The sequence below is a fragment of the Haliotis rubra genome, unplaced genomic scaffold (genome assembly GCF_003918875.1).
Source record: "Haliotis rubra isolate DU_JTF1 unplaced genomic scaffold, ASM391887v1 Scf463, whole genome shotgun sequence".
Taxonomy (NCBI): domain Eukaryota; kingdom Metazoa; phylum Mollusca; class Gastropoda; order Lepetellida; family Haliotidae; genus Haliotis; species Haliotis rubra.
In genome coordinates, this window is record NW_025767150.1 from 135,464 (window position 1) to 149,623 (window position 14,160).

Here is a 14,160-nt window from a genome sequence, read left to right on the forward strand (position 1 = left end):
AACTAGGGGGCATATTAGGTGCGGGTCAGCAGCAGAGAAACGTAACTTACATACCGGAACAGATTTTCATGAACGTAAACTACTGAACAAACACGGAATACACCGCGGAATAAACAGTGGTAAATACTAATAAATATCAAAACATATTGATGAAGGATACTAGCTAAACCTCTATAAAAGAACTTATAGAGGTAACTAACTAAATAATCAAAGGATATAGTGCCGTAAGGAGACACAGGGCTCTCACAACCTGCTCACTGGGCGAAGAAGGAGTGCAGCATGTATGGGGAACAGTGGCCAGTTCCCGCCAAAACGGAAGGAGGGACAACTCTTGGTGAGTAGTGATTAGTGATTTTACGCGACGTTTTATTGAAGGAGCTTCAATAAAGGAGATACAAGTGTTCCACTATGTTCGCAAGAGGAAGAAGACAAGCAATTAAGCATGAGTCAGGATAAGGAAAAATATGTAGTTAAGCCACTATCTATTATACAAACAGGTTTTATTTGCAACTATACTGTCTGCTGCTAGACCAACTGGCTGAGCATGCAATGTAATATATTAGTGTACACAAATCATTAATTGAACATGCAATGTCTAATTACTTTTGAGCCGAGATGAGAATAACCTTCCGACAATAGAATTTAGGCAGGGGTGGAAATAACTTAAAATTGCTAGTGTACTCCAAAATCACTTGCCCTGATACTTTTGCACTATACGGACGTATTCTTGTTGATTTTTAAAATAAAACAACCTAATTAACATTGGAAAAGCAACTGGACACCGGTACAGTGTGATATACAAATTTGCTTGGCCGACAGAAAAACACTTGACTCGGGCGCCGGGCAATGGGTTATTTCCACCCTGTTAGGAATGACATGATGTGATAAAGAGGTTATCACACAGTGTTTTATGGAAAGCAACCTGTGTTGTGTATAAACAATATATATACCATCCCAGAACACACTGGCCTATTGACCTGTACCCAACAGCACGACAAAGGAACCCTTGAATAAACTAATGACTGGTATATCAAATGATAAATACATAATTCATAATCTCTTACTTTCTTCCAATGTTCTCCAGATATCATTTCCATATGTAAGTTTTTATCTTCCACCTGTGTTGAAACATCATGGTGACGGATCAATAATTCAGGCTTTAAGCCAGACCTGGAATCAATACTTTCCTATATCTACCTATACAAATGGGCTCGCCTCGAGAGTTAAGTGAGGATTACTGTGTCAATAAATCAGTGTCAACAAACACAACTGATGAACATACCTGAATTCACAGAGTGAAAAATAAACATGTTCCAACACCTGGTCTTACTGACACATACAACACTGTTAACTGAAACAGTACTTTGAACACAGCGTTATAGGACTGCTTAAAATTGCTTTTCTTTTGTAATTATCATTCCATTCCAGTCCATTACAGACTAGACCTGACATCCAGGGTAAATGTTTTTAAGGTTTTTAATCGTGTTATCTGTTTAGTGGCTAATTATGTTACGGCCAGTAATTTAACATTTATAGTTCACAGGATTTTAAGTCAGAAGTCAAAGATGGAAAACATCTTTTTAAAAAGAAAAAAGGTGACATTAGCTTTCTTTCTGATGCAAGTATTGCAGTGTTTTATTTTTCATCAGAACTCCATGTCTGTGTATCACTGGCCAAGAGTATACCTCTCGAGTGGTCATGTAGTCCTTGCTGTCCTTCGACACTACAAGGTTACACAAATCATACATACAGGTGCTCTTGGAAAGTAAACAACAGATTCAAAACATTTATGAAAATACCTCTAGATTTATTAGGCAAGGAAATTGGAAAAGACTTGGTTTTGTTAAATATTAATTTTAATGGAGCAAAATAAGATTGATAGATGCTTTGTTTCTAAAACCTCTGAGTAAAGACACAATCATTTCGGTATGACATATTTTAATGAAATCCATTTCAAACCACCAAACAATTAAACAAATTTCACTGTCAATACCTCACAAAACATGAACATAATTGGCCTAAACAAGTTGATAGTCTCAGCAATGCCAGAGAAAACAAATCTGACATCTTAAAATCATGACATGAATAGACTGCAGAGAAACAATATGCACTAGGATGTCACTGTGGAAGCTGTACCTCTAAAGACAGGGATGACTACAGAGAAACAATATGCACTATGGTACTGTCGGAAATAGAAAAAACTGTTTTAGGCCCCTTACTCATTATCCCTAAAATTTACACAACTGCAAAATGTAATTTTTAGAGTAAAATTGATATTTTATACTTATCCTGACTCATGCTCTTTTGCTTGTCTTCTTCTTCTTAGAACATAGTGGAACACTTGTATCTCCTTATTTGAAGCTCCTTCAAAATAAAATCACTAATTGGTACTCACCACGAGGTTGCTCCCCTTTGTCTCCCTGGCGGGGAAAGGTGTCGCCACCCTCTGGCCATGTGCTCCACTCTCTCCTGATTTGCTTGAGCCCAACACTTGAATTTACAGGAAATCCAAAGTGTTATGTGGGGAGGATGGGAGGAGCTAACCTCATGAGTCAGGATAAGTATAAAATATCAATTTTACTCTAAAAATTACATATTTTCCTTATCCTGACTCATGCTCTTTTACTGTAGCATCCTCTGGAACGGAGGTGGGTAACAGAATACTTTGGATTTATAATTAGTGATTTTGTATAGATATACTGTAATATCCCCTACAGGGAACTTCATGAAGCCTTAGATTTAGGATGTTTCCTGTATAAAGAAAACCATAGGTTATATAAAGCCATTAAAGGGAATTACATTATGAATATATTGAACAATACATATAAATTATATATATATATATATAGGTGACTCTGATAGAGGCACTGAAATTGACTATATCAAGTATATGCATAAGGTAGAATACTTAAGCTGAACATATATACATAGCCCTAAAACTCCTTAGAGTTATAAGCTAGATGAGTATGTATAAAATACATATTAATCTTGTGAGGGCTAATATTTTAACGCCTCTGAGGGACTGTCAGTTGCTGGCGAGGACCAGTGGTCGAAATGGTGAATGCCAGAGACATCTTCTGTAGTGATGTCACTTAGGTAGTGATTAGCAAATACCATGTTAGATTTCCAATAGCATCCTTCCATAATCGTGTTCAAGGAACAGTTACGTGTAGGGCGAGGGGTAGAGGCCAGTGCCCTGATCTCATGTGGATTTGATGCTGTTGGTGGGTCCAAGCCTGCTGCCTTGTAGGCACGGAGAATGACAGTCCTTATCCAAATAGATATTGTGGTCCGTGACACTTCTGTTTGATTAAGTGGCGATAATGGGATGAATAAACGTTTGAGAAATCTTCTCCTTGTTTTGGATGGTAAAGTCAGTAAATAAACTTTGAAGCTCTTACGGACACAGTGATAGGTCTTGTGTATCTTGTGATCCGAGAATAGAGGATAGCGCCCGGGATGTGGAATAATCTGTCTGGTTGACCTGGCAGTTGATTCTTTGCAATGAAATCCCATCTTAATCCGAGGTGCTGTGTTATGATTGTCATCAAACTGTATCCTCTCGTAATCCAGAGCGTGAATTTCAGACATTCTTGCTGCTGTGGCTAGCGATGATAGCAGAAACAATGTTTTCTGTGAGAGAAATTCAAAGTTTGTCGATTCCAAGGGTTCATAGACCTCACTCGTGAGGTGTTGTAACACTACATTCAGATCCCAAGCTGGGTAGCGTGGAACTTCCGCTTTTGGTCCTCCAATCGAAAGCTAAGTAAGGCCAGTAACTCTGGAGATCTTGTCAATTTGACACCCGTTCTCATGGTGATTACAGAGCTAAAGCGGCAAGATATGTTGATATCGTTGAACCTTTTAAATGTTTGTTTTGCGTAGGTAACACAAATAGTCTGCCACTTGAGGTTGTGAAGCCTCTCTTGCTGTAAACCCTTTCTTTGTTGCATAATTTTCGAAACTGTGCCACTTGTCGCCGTCGGTACAAGTTACGAGTTGAGTAGCGTGAAGCAAAAGCGTGACTGCTTTTGCCGCCCTGGCAGAATATCCCTCTTGTTTAAACACATTTGTATACAGTCCATACGTGTAGTTGGAACATTGCTGGGTTTCCGTGCACTTGTTTGGTGTGAGGATGAATTAACAGGTTTGCGGCGCTTGGGTAGCTCCAGTGTTGGTTGACCGATTTCTTGAATTAGTATGGGAAACCACGTTCTGGCCGGCCAGTAGGGCGCGACCAAAGTGAGTTGTAGGCTCTGTGTTTGTCTGATTTTCTGTAATACTTGAGGTATTATTGCTGGCGGGCGGAAGCTTAGCGTGTCACGCATTGAGGCCTCCCATGATAGACTTAAATCCGTTGCCCAAGCTTGGGGGTCTGGGACTGGTGACACTTAATGTCGGTAGCTGATTGTTGAATCGCGTGGCGAATAGGTCTATTAGTAGCTCCTAATTGCTTGATTATCTGTGCAAAAATTTCCCGGTTGATCATCCACTCTGTCGGTGATGGTAGATGAGGCCGAGAGAGAGCCGTCTGCTAGTATATTTCTGGCTCGGGGAATGTGCACTGCTCTGACATGTAGATTTAGATCTTGTATTAAATCGAACAGTTGAAAGCTTAGGTTCAAAAGGTTCATCGATCTCCGTTGGAGCCTTGCTTGTTTATGTAGAAGCGCCACTGTCGAATTGTCTGTATGGATCATTAAGCCGCATTTTGTAGAAATGTGCTCCAATGTAGAGAATGGCGTTGATTACAGCTTTCATTTCTAGACTGTTTTATATGGAGTTTGCATTCTTGCTGATTCCATAACCCTGATATCGTGTGGTTGGTGAGATGAAGCTCCCCAACCTTGGAGTAACAGCGATCTACATACAGATGGGTTTTGTATTCCTGCTCTGCTAAACAAATCCCTTCGCAGACATTCGATTTCTTGGTCCACCATAGTAGATGTGGTCTGAGATGTTTCGGTAGACTGAATGGTTGTACATCGCTGAGATGTGCGTTGATGAGGACCTGTAGGGGGCGTAACTGTAATCTGCCTGTGACAGTCATGTCTTGGGCTGATGTGAGAAGACCTAGTAGGCTCTGCCATTGTCGCGAAGTGGTAACGGAGAGTAGAGCTGGTGGAATGGTCTGTTGTATCTTGAATAGCGGTCTTCTGGTACCATAATACGGTTGCGATTTGTGATGAATCGAATACCTAGGAACTGTAGGTCTTGCGATGGTACTAGGTCCGACTTGCGTAAGTTTACTAACCAGCCTAGTTGTGTTAGTAGCTTTATGATGTAATTTAACTGTAGTTTGAGGCGCGAGTGGATCTTGATCTACTTGTATCCCGTCGTCGAGGTAAAAGCGCACTCGCGTAGCCCTTGGACGATGTAGAAATTTGATAATCGGTTTTAGTTATCCTGCGTGAATAGCCAGGGGCTGATGATATTCGAATGGGAGTACTTTCCACTGGTAATGTAGCCCTTCTAGAGTAAATCGTAGGTATTTCCTGGAATCGGGATGAATGGGGATGTGCAAGTAGGCATCCTGTAGATCTATGCTGCCCATGTAGTCCATAGGACGAATCATCTGGCGTAACTGAGGTAAATGTATCATGCGAAACCGATTGGTTTTGCGTAGATAGTTCTTGTTGAAAAGCTCATGTTGTAGATGAGTCTGTATTTCTCCGTGGAGTTTTTTCTTGGGAACTAGGAAAACTGGGGAGTAGAAACCTGGTTCGACGTTTGCTTGATCTATTACTTCTATGGCCTGTTTGGATAGGAGTGATGAGACAGCCTCTTTATCTTTGGTAGTTGTTGGGCGCTTGTAAATCGAACTTGGGGGTTTGATTGTCAGCGGAGGCTTGTCCTGTAGAGGGATCACGAAATCCGTGTTGAATAATGTTGGAGACGAAGGATCTTGCAGTATTCCCCAGTTTTCCCAGTGTAGTTGGAGGCGTCCACCCACTTGAGCTGGTTGTACTGGAACGGCTGGGGTGGAAGACTCCAGTCGTTCGAACCTGTGTTTCAGCGTCTATAATTCGCGGGAACCTCTGGGTGTCCTGCCTCTTCCTGATCCTCCTCTATAGTTGCCATATGGGCTTAATGCGAAAGAATCTTTACCTCTAGAGCTGGCTATCTTCCTGTCTCTTGCTCTTTGTAGGCCCGTGAACTTAGATCTGCCTGAGTATCTTTGTGAAGTCTGGCCGAATGGCGCTGGCTAGTGTGTCCATCGATCTAATCATAAGGACTTCCCTGGAATCCTTAGAGACTTCCTTGGCGACCTTGTCGATTTCTCCGTCAAAGATGGATGTTGTCGACCACGGGCTGTATAAAGTGGGGCTGTAAAGTTCTCCCCAATTACAGGGAGGCGAGGAGGCCTTGACGACGAGAGCTAAGGTCAGTGCTGCTGAAACAGATGTAAGATGATCCGTTAAAACTGCTGATCTTTCTTTTGCATAAGTAAGGCAGAATAAATCATTCTATCATCTTCGGCCGTGGAATCCGGAATCTAGTAATAAGAGTCTCATTGATCGTCCTAGATCTATTTAACCCAAAGAACATACGTCTGCGTCATGTTTTCTATATGAGCCAACTTGCGATCATCCATCTTGTAAATCTTGTTCTTTACATCGCTGATGATCTTATAGTTCTCATCGATGTCCTGGGCCTTGTAGAAGGAGTCCATGTTATGCGTGGAGAACTTCTTGGCTTGAAAGTTGGGTAGATGTGGTATCTGAACTTTTCGTAGCTTTCTGGAAAGCTGCATCTAGATTCTGTGGCACTGCACTTAATCGGTCGTCCGGGGGTAGAGTGATTGCATCTGGATCATCTTCCTTCATCAAATACGTCTGAGCTGTATTGCCACTTTTAGATGGTGATGTGAGATCTAGGTTATTGACCATCCAATACCGTATCTCTGCATCAGAAAATATGATTCCTCCATCATCCTCAAAACCATCATCATTAATAAATTGTAGATGCTCTCCGGGACTCGCGCGTAGCTGTCTGAATATCTGATGAGGTTTGTGGCGATCTAGTTGACTGCGCCGCTCTATGTGGAGATCTGATGGGTGATCGACCTGGTGATGAACGGAGTGGAGATCGTCTATGGGATGATCTTCGGAGACTTGTGAGGTGAATGTTGATAGCTTCGCGAAGCTCTTCGGCAGTCCCTCGATGTTCTTCTAGGACGATGAAGATCTGGAATCATATGTCCTTTCGCGAATGCCTTCGCGAAGCTTCATTTCGCGTCGGTCCGGGGATCGATGATATGACCTTAGCGAAGGCTTCCGTGATGTCTGATGGTCTGAGTCCATATCTAGAGATGAAATCGAAGATGGTGATGATCTCTCCGCGCCTTCGCGAAGAAGGCCTTCGCGAAGAGCTGTACATCTAGGTCCGCCGTCAAGGTGGTGCGGGACTTCCTTAGCGAAGGTGACATCGTCTTGGCTGCTACGTTGACGGGGAGGGGTGCCTCTGGGGTGCTGTCACGTTGGAGCCTTCGCTGGTTCTCGGACCCTCGCTTGCGCAGTTTGTAGTGGTCCTCCATGATGTTCATAATCTGCCGCATCATGTCTTCTGGGATGATCTGTGAGACGGAAGTCGCCGGGCGTCTTTTCTGCGATGGGGTTCACATCAATGGCGCCTGACGTCGGGTGTAGAGGCATCAGGCTGCATGGAGATCTCTGCAGAAGTCACAGTCGCTGACACCGGTGCGCTTCTTCTGCCGTAAGTGGGGATGATTATCGGCTGATCATCGTAGAGGCCCAACTCTGCTGCTGGAACGATCTCGCTGAGAAAGTTCTTGCTGTCTTCGTAGATTTCCCTTTGGAAGTCTGCGCGCTGCCCTGGGTGTCCTCAATCTGCGTTGAGGCGGCGATGAGGCCCTCTTAGACTTAGTCTGCAATGGCGGGATGTCTGGGGAGGCCGGTCGCTTTCTTCGAGGTAACCGGACTGCGCCCCGCGTTCCTCTGCCGCGGGGTCTCTAGCAGAACACCAGGCGGAGAGGGTCGATCGCTAGCAGCTGACTGGAAGGAATATCTGGACTCTCTGCCATGTTTTGCCCTTGTTTGCGTGATCTATCTGCAGCACGTCTTAAAGACGCAAAGATGATATTTATTAAATGCAGAATGAGATAAATTAATGCAGTAACTGCAGCGTGGAATTAAACGCGACACGGGCAGTAGAACAACTAGGGCATATTACATGTGGATCGGAGGCAGAAAAGCGTAATCTACAAATCGTACAGATTTTCATGAGCGTAAAGCTAGCTGAACAATCACGAATACACGTGAATAAACAGTAGAAATACGATAATTAATCAATACAAATAGTAAAGGATCCTAGCTATACCTCTATAGTAACCTATGAGAGGTAAAACTAAGAGATTATCAAAGGATATGTGTGTAAGGAGACACAAGGCGCCTCACATCCTGCTCACTGGAAGAAGGGAGAGTGGAGCACATGGCCAGAGGGTGGCGACACCTTTTCCGCCAGGGGAGACAAAGGGGAGCAACTCGTGGTGAGTACCAATTAGTGATTTTATTTTGAAGGGAGCTTCAAATAAGGAGATACAAGTGTTCCACTATGTTAGCAAGAAGAAGAAGACAAGCAAAAGAGCATGAGTCAGGATAAGGAAAAATTAGCATATGTCGAAATAACCCCTTCGGCCTAACTTGGCATTGAGTGGGATGCGTAAGAGGATATCCAGAAAAGCATGTTTACTCGTAAAATCGGGCAAAACTTGAAAATATGAATAGCTGCTGAAAACAATAGATCAGACTATAGATGGCAATTAGATTGCGGCTCAGCCAGGTATGTAATGACGGACCGTCGACTCACCTGGCATGAAATGCATGTGCTGCCTACAGGAGCCCAAGGGGTCATCTCAAAGATATTTTGTGCTTTTTCATGTGTGTTGACTATGCCTCATCTATTGATTAACAGCTTAAGTGTCTTTCTTTTATGTTGAGATATGTAAAAGAGTTTGATACCTGATAACCATTATTTGTAAATTGTTATGACATGCCGTGTACCTCCCCAGTATAATTGCCCTAAAGGATCATCGTATCTTATATAGCTGATATCTCTATCCCCAAGCCCGACCCCAACGATCATCTGCGACACCCGTCCAGGTTTTGCTTTTGAGACGAACCCTCCTATCTGTTTCTTTTTATAGTGACAGTGAGACTCCATGGTAGCTACATCCTTAATAGTTTCAGCATGAAAGTTATTATTTTACGCCAGCTATCATTTATAATGAAGCTACATCTAATTTCAAATTGGTCACTTAAAAGTGTCCTTTATAATAAAATATCGTAAGCACACTAATTTGCACACAGCCATGGTCTGTTCCAAATAATTTGTTTTGGACTTAGAAAAAAATTCGCATTGCTCATTTCTGCACCAATCTCTCCTCAGTAAAGTCCTTTTTCTACGTTTCTTGTGTCCCTACCCTTAAGACTGTAGTTAGGCTGAACTTAGTTTAAGAGATATTGCACACTTGCACATATCAACTACATAAATTGTAGAGATAAATGAGAAAATACAGTTTTTTCTATTTCCGACAGTACTATAGGATGTAACTGTGGAAGGCTGTGCTTCTAAAGACAGGGATGACTGCAGGATTTGTATTCCAATGTAACGTACCAGGACAGATGCCAGTACTTTAGCCTCCAGGTGAGTCAAGACTGGATTAGAAATTATTAGATGGCAACACATTTCACATGTTACTTGAAACACATTCAGTGTTTAGTAGCCTGTCCTTCAATAACACACAAATGGCTTAAGAAGATTTCATGGGCATTTCATGTCACTTAGTTCTGATGTCATATTGTATTACCACACTATAAACAAATAAATATATCCTATTTTACAGAACTGAAAACAATCCATTAATGGTATAAAATCAATTACAAGTAACTGCCTAATGTGTTCAGCCTAAATTTCACATCACAATTGAAAACCTGAAGTCACCTAGAGACAGGATAAATAAGAAACAATAATACAACCTACCTGTCTATATCAGGCATCAAATTACACCAAGTTATAAAGCGTCCACATTTCTGTATAGACAGAGAGGCAGGACTACCTTAGCAGTCACTGACTTAATAGACAGACCAATATCCTTTCTATAAGTGGTTTTCAACAGCTGAAAAGAGGTAGTGTGTGTTCAAGTGTATTGAACACAAGTGTGTTGAACCTAGGTACCACTTGAATATCAGGGGAGGCCCTTGGGTTCAGGTTGTATTACTTTCAGGTAACCTGCCCTGTCTGGGTTGAAAGTATCTTGAATGGAATGAGTGTAAATGAAATCTTGACAGATAAACACTTGTTCTTTTTCTAGTAATAAACACCCTGGGAGTTCAGTAAACAATGTTGTTATGTGGAACTCGACACCCACTGACATAGGCAATATTGAAGCGAAATTAATTTCAAATCCACTTTAGAATATATTATGTGATGCCTTTTCATGGCTGATCACTGGAAAAGATCTATCGTATGAATATGATAAAGTATCTGTCTCCCGCGGTTACCATGAATATGTGTGATATGTGAGAACCTTTGATTGTGTGTCATGACTATACATATTCTATTTGAACAGCAAAATAAAATTTATTGCAACATTACAACCATAAACGTTAATATAAAACCTTTTTTGCTCCCATGTAAACACTTCCTATGTTTCCCAAGCATCAGAAATATGAGTACTGATAGCATCAATAAATAAGTTTCGATTCATTTTATTTCACACCTCATTTCAGCCTGAATGAGCAAGTTTAATGCTGCTTTGGACAGGGTTCCAGTTATATCACCAGTGTCAGCTTGATATGGAAGGAGTGAGTGAGTGAGTTGGGCTTAATGCTGCTTTCAACAGGGTTCCAGTTATATCACCAGTATCATCATCTGGTGAGTGAGTGAGTGAGTGAAGAGTTGTGTTTAATGCCTCATTTGACTGTATTCTAGTTATATTACCAATGTCGGCTTGACTGGGGAGGAATGCTTAAAGTGGTGCAGGTCTATGGTGAAAACCATAGTAACATAACTATTCAAATAGCATTCATAGGCTTCCGGTAGACCCAAGAGATACAACTCTGCGCCACCTTTTCCCATTACAGACACTAAGAGTTAAATAGATTGATGTGAAACAGGAGTGAGGAAGGACTTGGTATTAACGAACCAACTCACGTTTGTGCATTTTTCACCCAGTCAACTATATTTTGAAGATCTAAGCTGGTAACAAAAATGATACTGTTTTAATGCAGTATTAACGTATCCGTTGATAAGCGCGCTACTCCAATAAGCACTTCTGGACAAATCTGTAACGAATCCTCATTAGAAACCCATTACAGTCAACAGGATCAAGTGGTCAGGCTTGCTGACTTGGATGACACATGTCATTGGTTCCCAATTGCGCGGATCGATGCTCATGCTGGTGATCACTGGATTTTCTGGTCCAGACTCGATTGTTTACAGACCGCCACCATATAGCTGGAATATTGCTGAGTGCAGCGTAAACCTAATCTCACTCACTCACCATATTTCCTGAGTAAACTACATATTTACTTACAGTAAACATGGGGCACAACTGCCTAGTACCTGTTATCAAACACATGTTCAAGTTTGCATGAAATTTGTTTACTACAATTTGAACACTGAAAACAAAAATAATGCATCAACATTTTCATTATGCACTCATGTTTGTCAGTATTTGAGCACCTAGGGTGTTTACTATTGGCATAAGTCGTTGAACTAGTAGGCCTTAATATCCTATATCAAACAGCCATGTTCCTCCTGAAATAATACTGTAATTTTAACTTTATATTTTTTTCTCTAGTTAGACTTAACTATTCCGCACAGATACAATACACAAATTTGCAGTTTTCGCTGTTCAATAACATCAACGCTAATGACATTTTTGTAAATATGTAATTACCATAATTTTCTTATCGAAATTCTTATGTCACATAATGAGACTTCCTGTGTAGATGTGATGTGTAGGGATGATGGATTAATCTAATTACCTTGGCACTGTGACACGAAAATACTTTCCCAAACACAGGAATCAATAGGATCAAAGTGAAGCAAAGGATAATCAAGAAAAACGTCTTGCATATGTAGTATGGTAATATGGTCTGTGTGAGTCTTTGCCCAACACTACTCCCACAGTTCTCTCTCATCATTTTCCATCATTTCAACATTGCTATATCTGGCGTTTATCTAAAATAAGTCTCTTTGGCAGGCAGATTAGGAAAATCATTATATTGTTCATTTTATGTTCATTTTTAACACTGCATTTAATGCGATATATTGAACTAAGCATCTTTCTCTTTATTGGTCTTATTATCAGTGAACCTCATGTCACCTCTACAGAGACTAACATTAGTTATAACTATAACAGCGTGAACTGGGAAATGGATTTATCTAATTTGGGAATATTTTCTGATATTTTTTGACAACCTAGGTCTAAATATCAGCCACTGAGCAGGTCTAGGTCTAAATCGCTGTATACTGACCATAAACAGCTCAGGCCCATCACCACACAGATGACACTCCATTTCTGAGCTAAGTCAGGCTACATTTCACTTGACAAATTATCTGTAAGGTATTGCATCAATTGAACCAGACACATTCAGAACAAATTGAAGCTCTGTCATCATACTGTTTATATGTGGACAGAGAAAAAATACAACTTTCACCTGTTTAGTAACGGAGCAAGCTGTTGACAAGTTAAATTTGTTTCCCTTAACCATGTTATCTTTCAAGTAAACAATAATTAAACATTCATGTTTGTTAACAAATATGAAACGAAGTGTAAGGCTTAAAATGTAAATATACTCAGGCTTTCTAAATTTTAAAAATGGTTCATAACCATTGCAGAGGTTGATAAATACTCATTATCATTCAAAATGTCATTAATATTCTTTATTCTAAACTAGAACAGATGTAGAAGAATATTCCTGCAGAAAGATTCCTGACTCATTCAAATGTCATAATGTCATATCTATCTCCAAATCAATGCAAACTAGTTGGTCACATTCGACACAATACTGGAGAGTTAAAGAGCAGCTTCACACATGTGTTGACAGGTATTTCACGGTGGTATAGTTTGTTAGAATAAACATCACTATCAGCAATAATCAATTACAATGGTATCAGGTAAGTTCAATCACATCTGATAAAGCTGACATAAAGAAACAATGAAACACAACACTCACCTGGCTGCAACATACTTGATCCAAAGCTCCACATTCAGAGAAATGCACACACGACTCCCGACCAAACTGGCAAACCGTCAGTCGTCATTTAGCTGGCCAGTGTCACAGTCAGTACAGGTCCATGGAGCAAATACGAGGGGCGGTATTGGATGTCTGTGACTCTATGTTATCTCCGCCTGAGTGATCCACCGCTGATGTGTATCTCCCGACACAAAGAACGTGATCACGTCAATTATTTCTTCAGCTGAGGTTACTCCACACTTCTATTACATACAGTGGAGTATGTCAGTACAACATGGGTCGGACACTCAGATGCACAGCACTTTCAGGATCAGTGTGCGCATAATACGGCTGATATATACAGTATTTAATCCCTGCATTTGTCACAAGATCAATATTTACACAAAAGTTGAGCCATGGGTCCCGGAACTATCCCACTGAGGTTTTGTAATTCCAGCACCATTCCTGCTGTCAACAGTTATGATAAGGCCTATAATTCACTCAGCTCAAATGAGACTAAATTGGTCTGTGGTTTCTGGATGTAAATAAAATAATCTCCTCTTCATGTGCACTAGTTATAATTGTATGGCATGACAAAAGTCTTTGTCGTGCTTTGTTCTCTGAACCAGTGGAACACTTGGCACAATATCCAAAGTTCTCAAATATAAATCCCATGAATACACCTGACTATACATGCTGGTAAAGGCACTACCAACCAAACATAAATCACATGAGTGAATTTACTATGCTCCAGTTTAAACACAGGAATGAGACCTCATGAAGAAGTGATCCAAGTGATCCAAGTGAGTGTATCAAGTTATCAACACAATATCTGGAGTGTGCTACAGCTTCCTCAGACACAACCATATGCCAACAATGTAGAGCCTTGTACATTCAGGACATGCTTATACAAATAAGATGTGTAGGACCTGAATTGGTGAGTCTAAGCTTGTTC

General features: G+C 40.9%; 1 protein-coding gene across 1 annotated transcript in view; it reads right to left on the minus strand.

The window, feature by feature from the left end:
• The window catches only part of LOC124290383, a 90,089-nt gene extending 76,561 nt beyond the window's left edge, over window positions 1-13,528 (minus strand). The window contains exon 1 of the mRNA XM_046727088.1: window positions 13,206-13,528. Within this exon, the coding sequence (XP_046583044.1) occupies window positions 13,206-13,239 (34 nt within the window). The 5' untranslated portion in view covers window positions 13,240-13,528. The remainder of the gene's footprint in view (window positions 1-13,205) is intronic.
• Window positions 13,529-14,160: the final 632 nt, after the last annotated feature.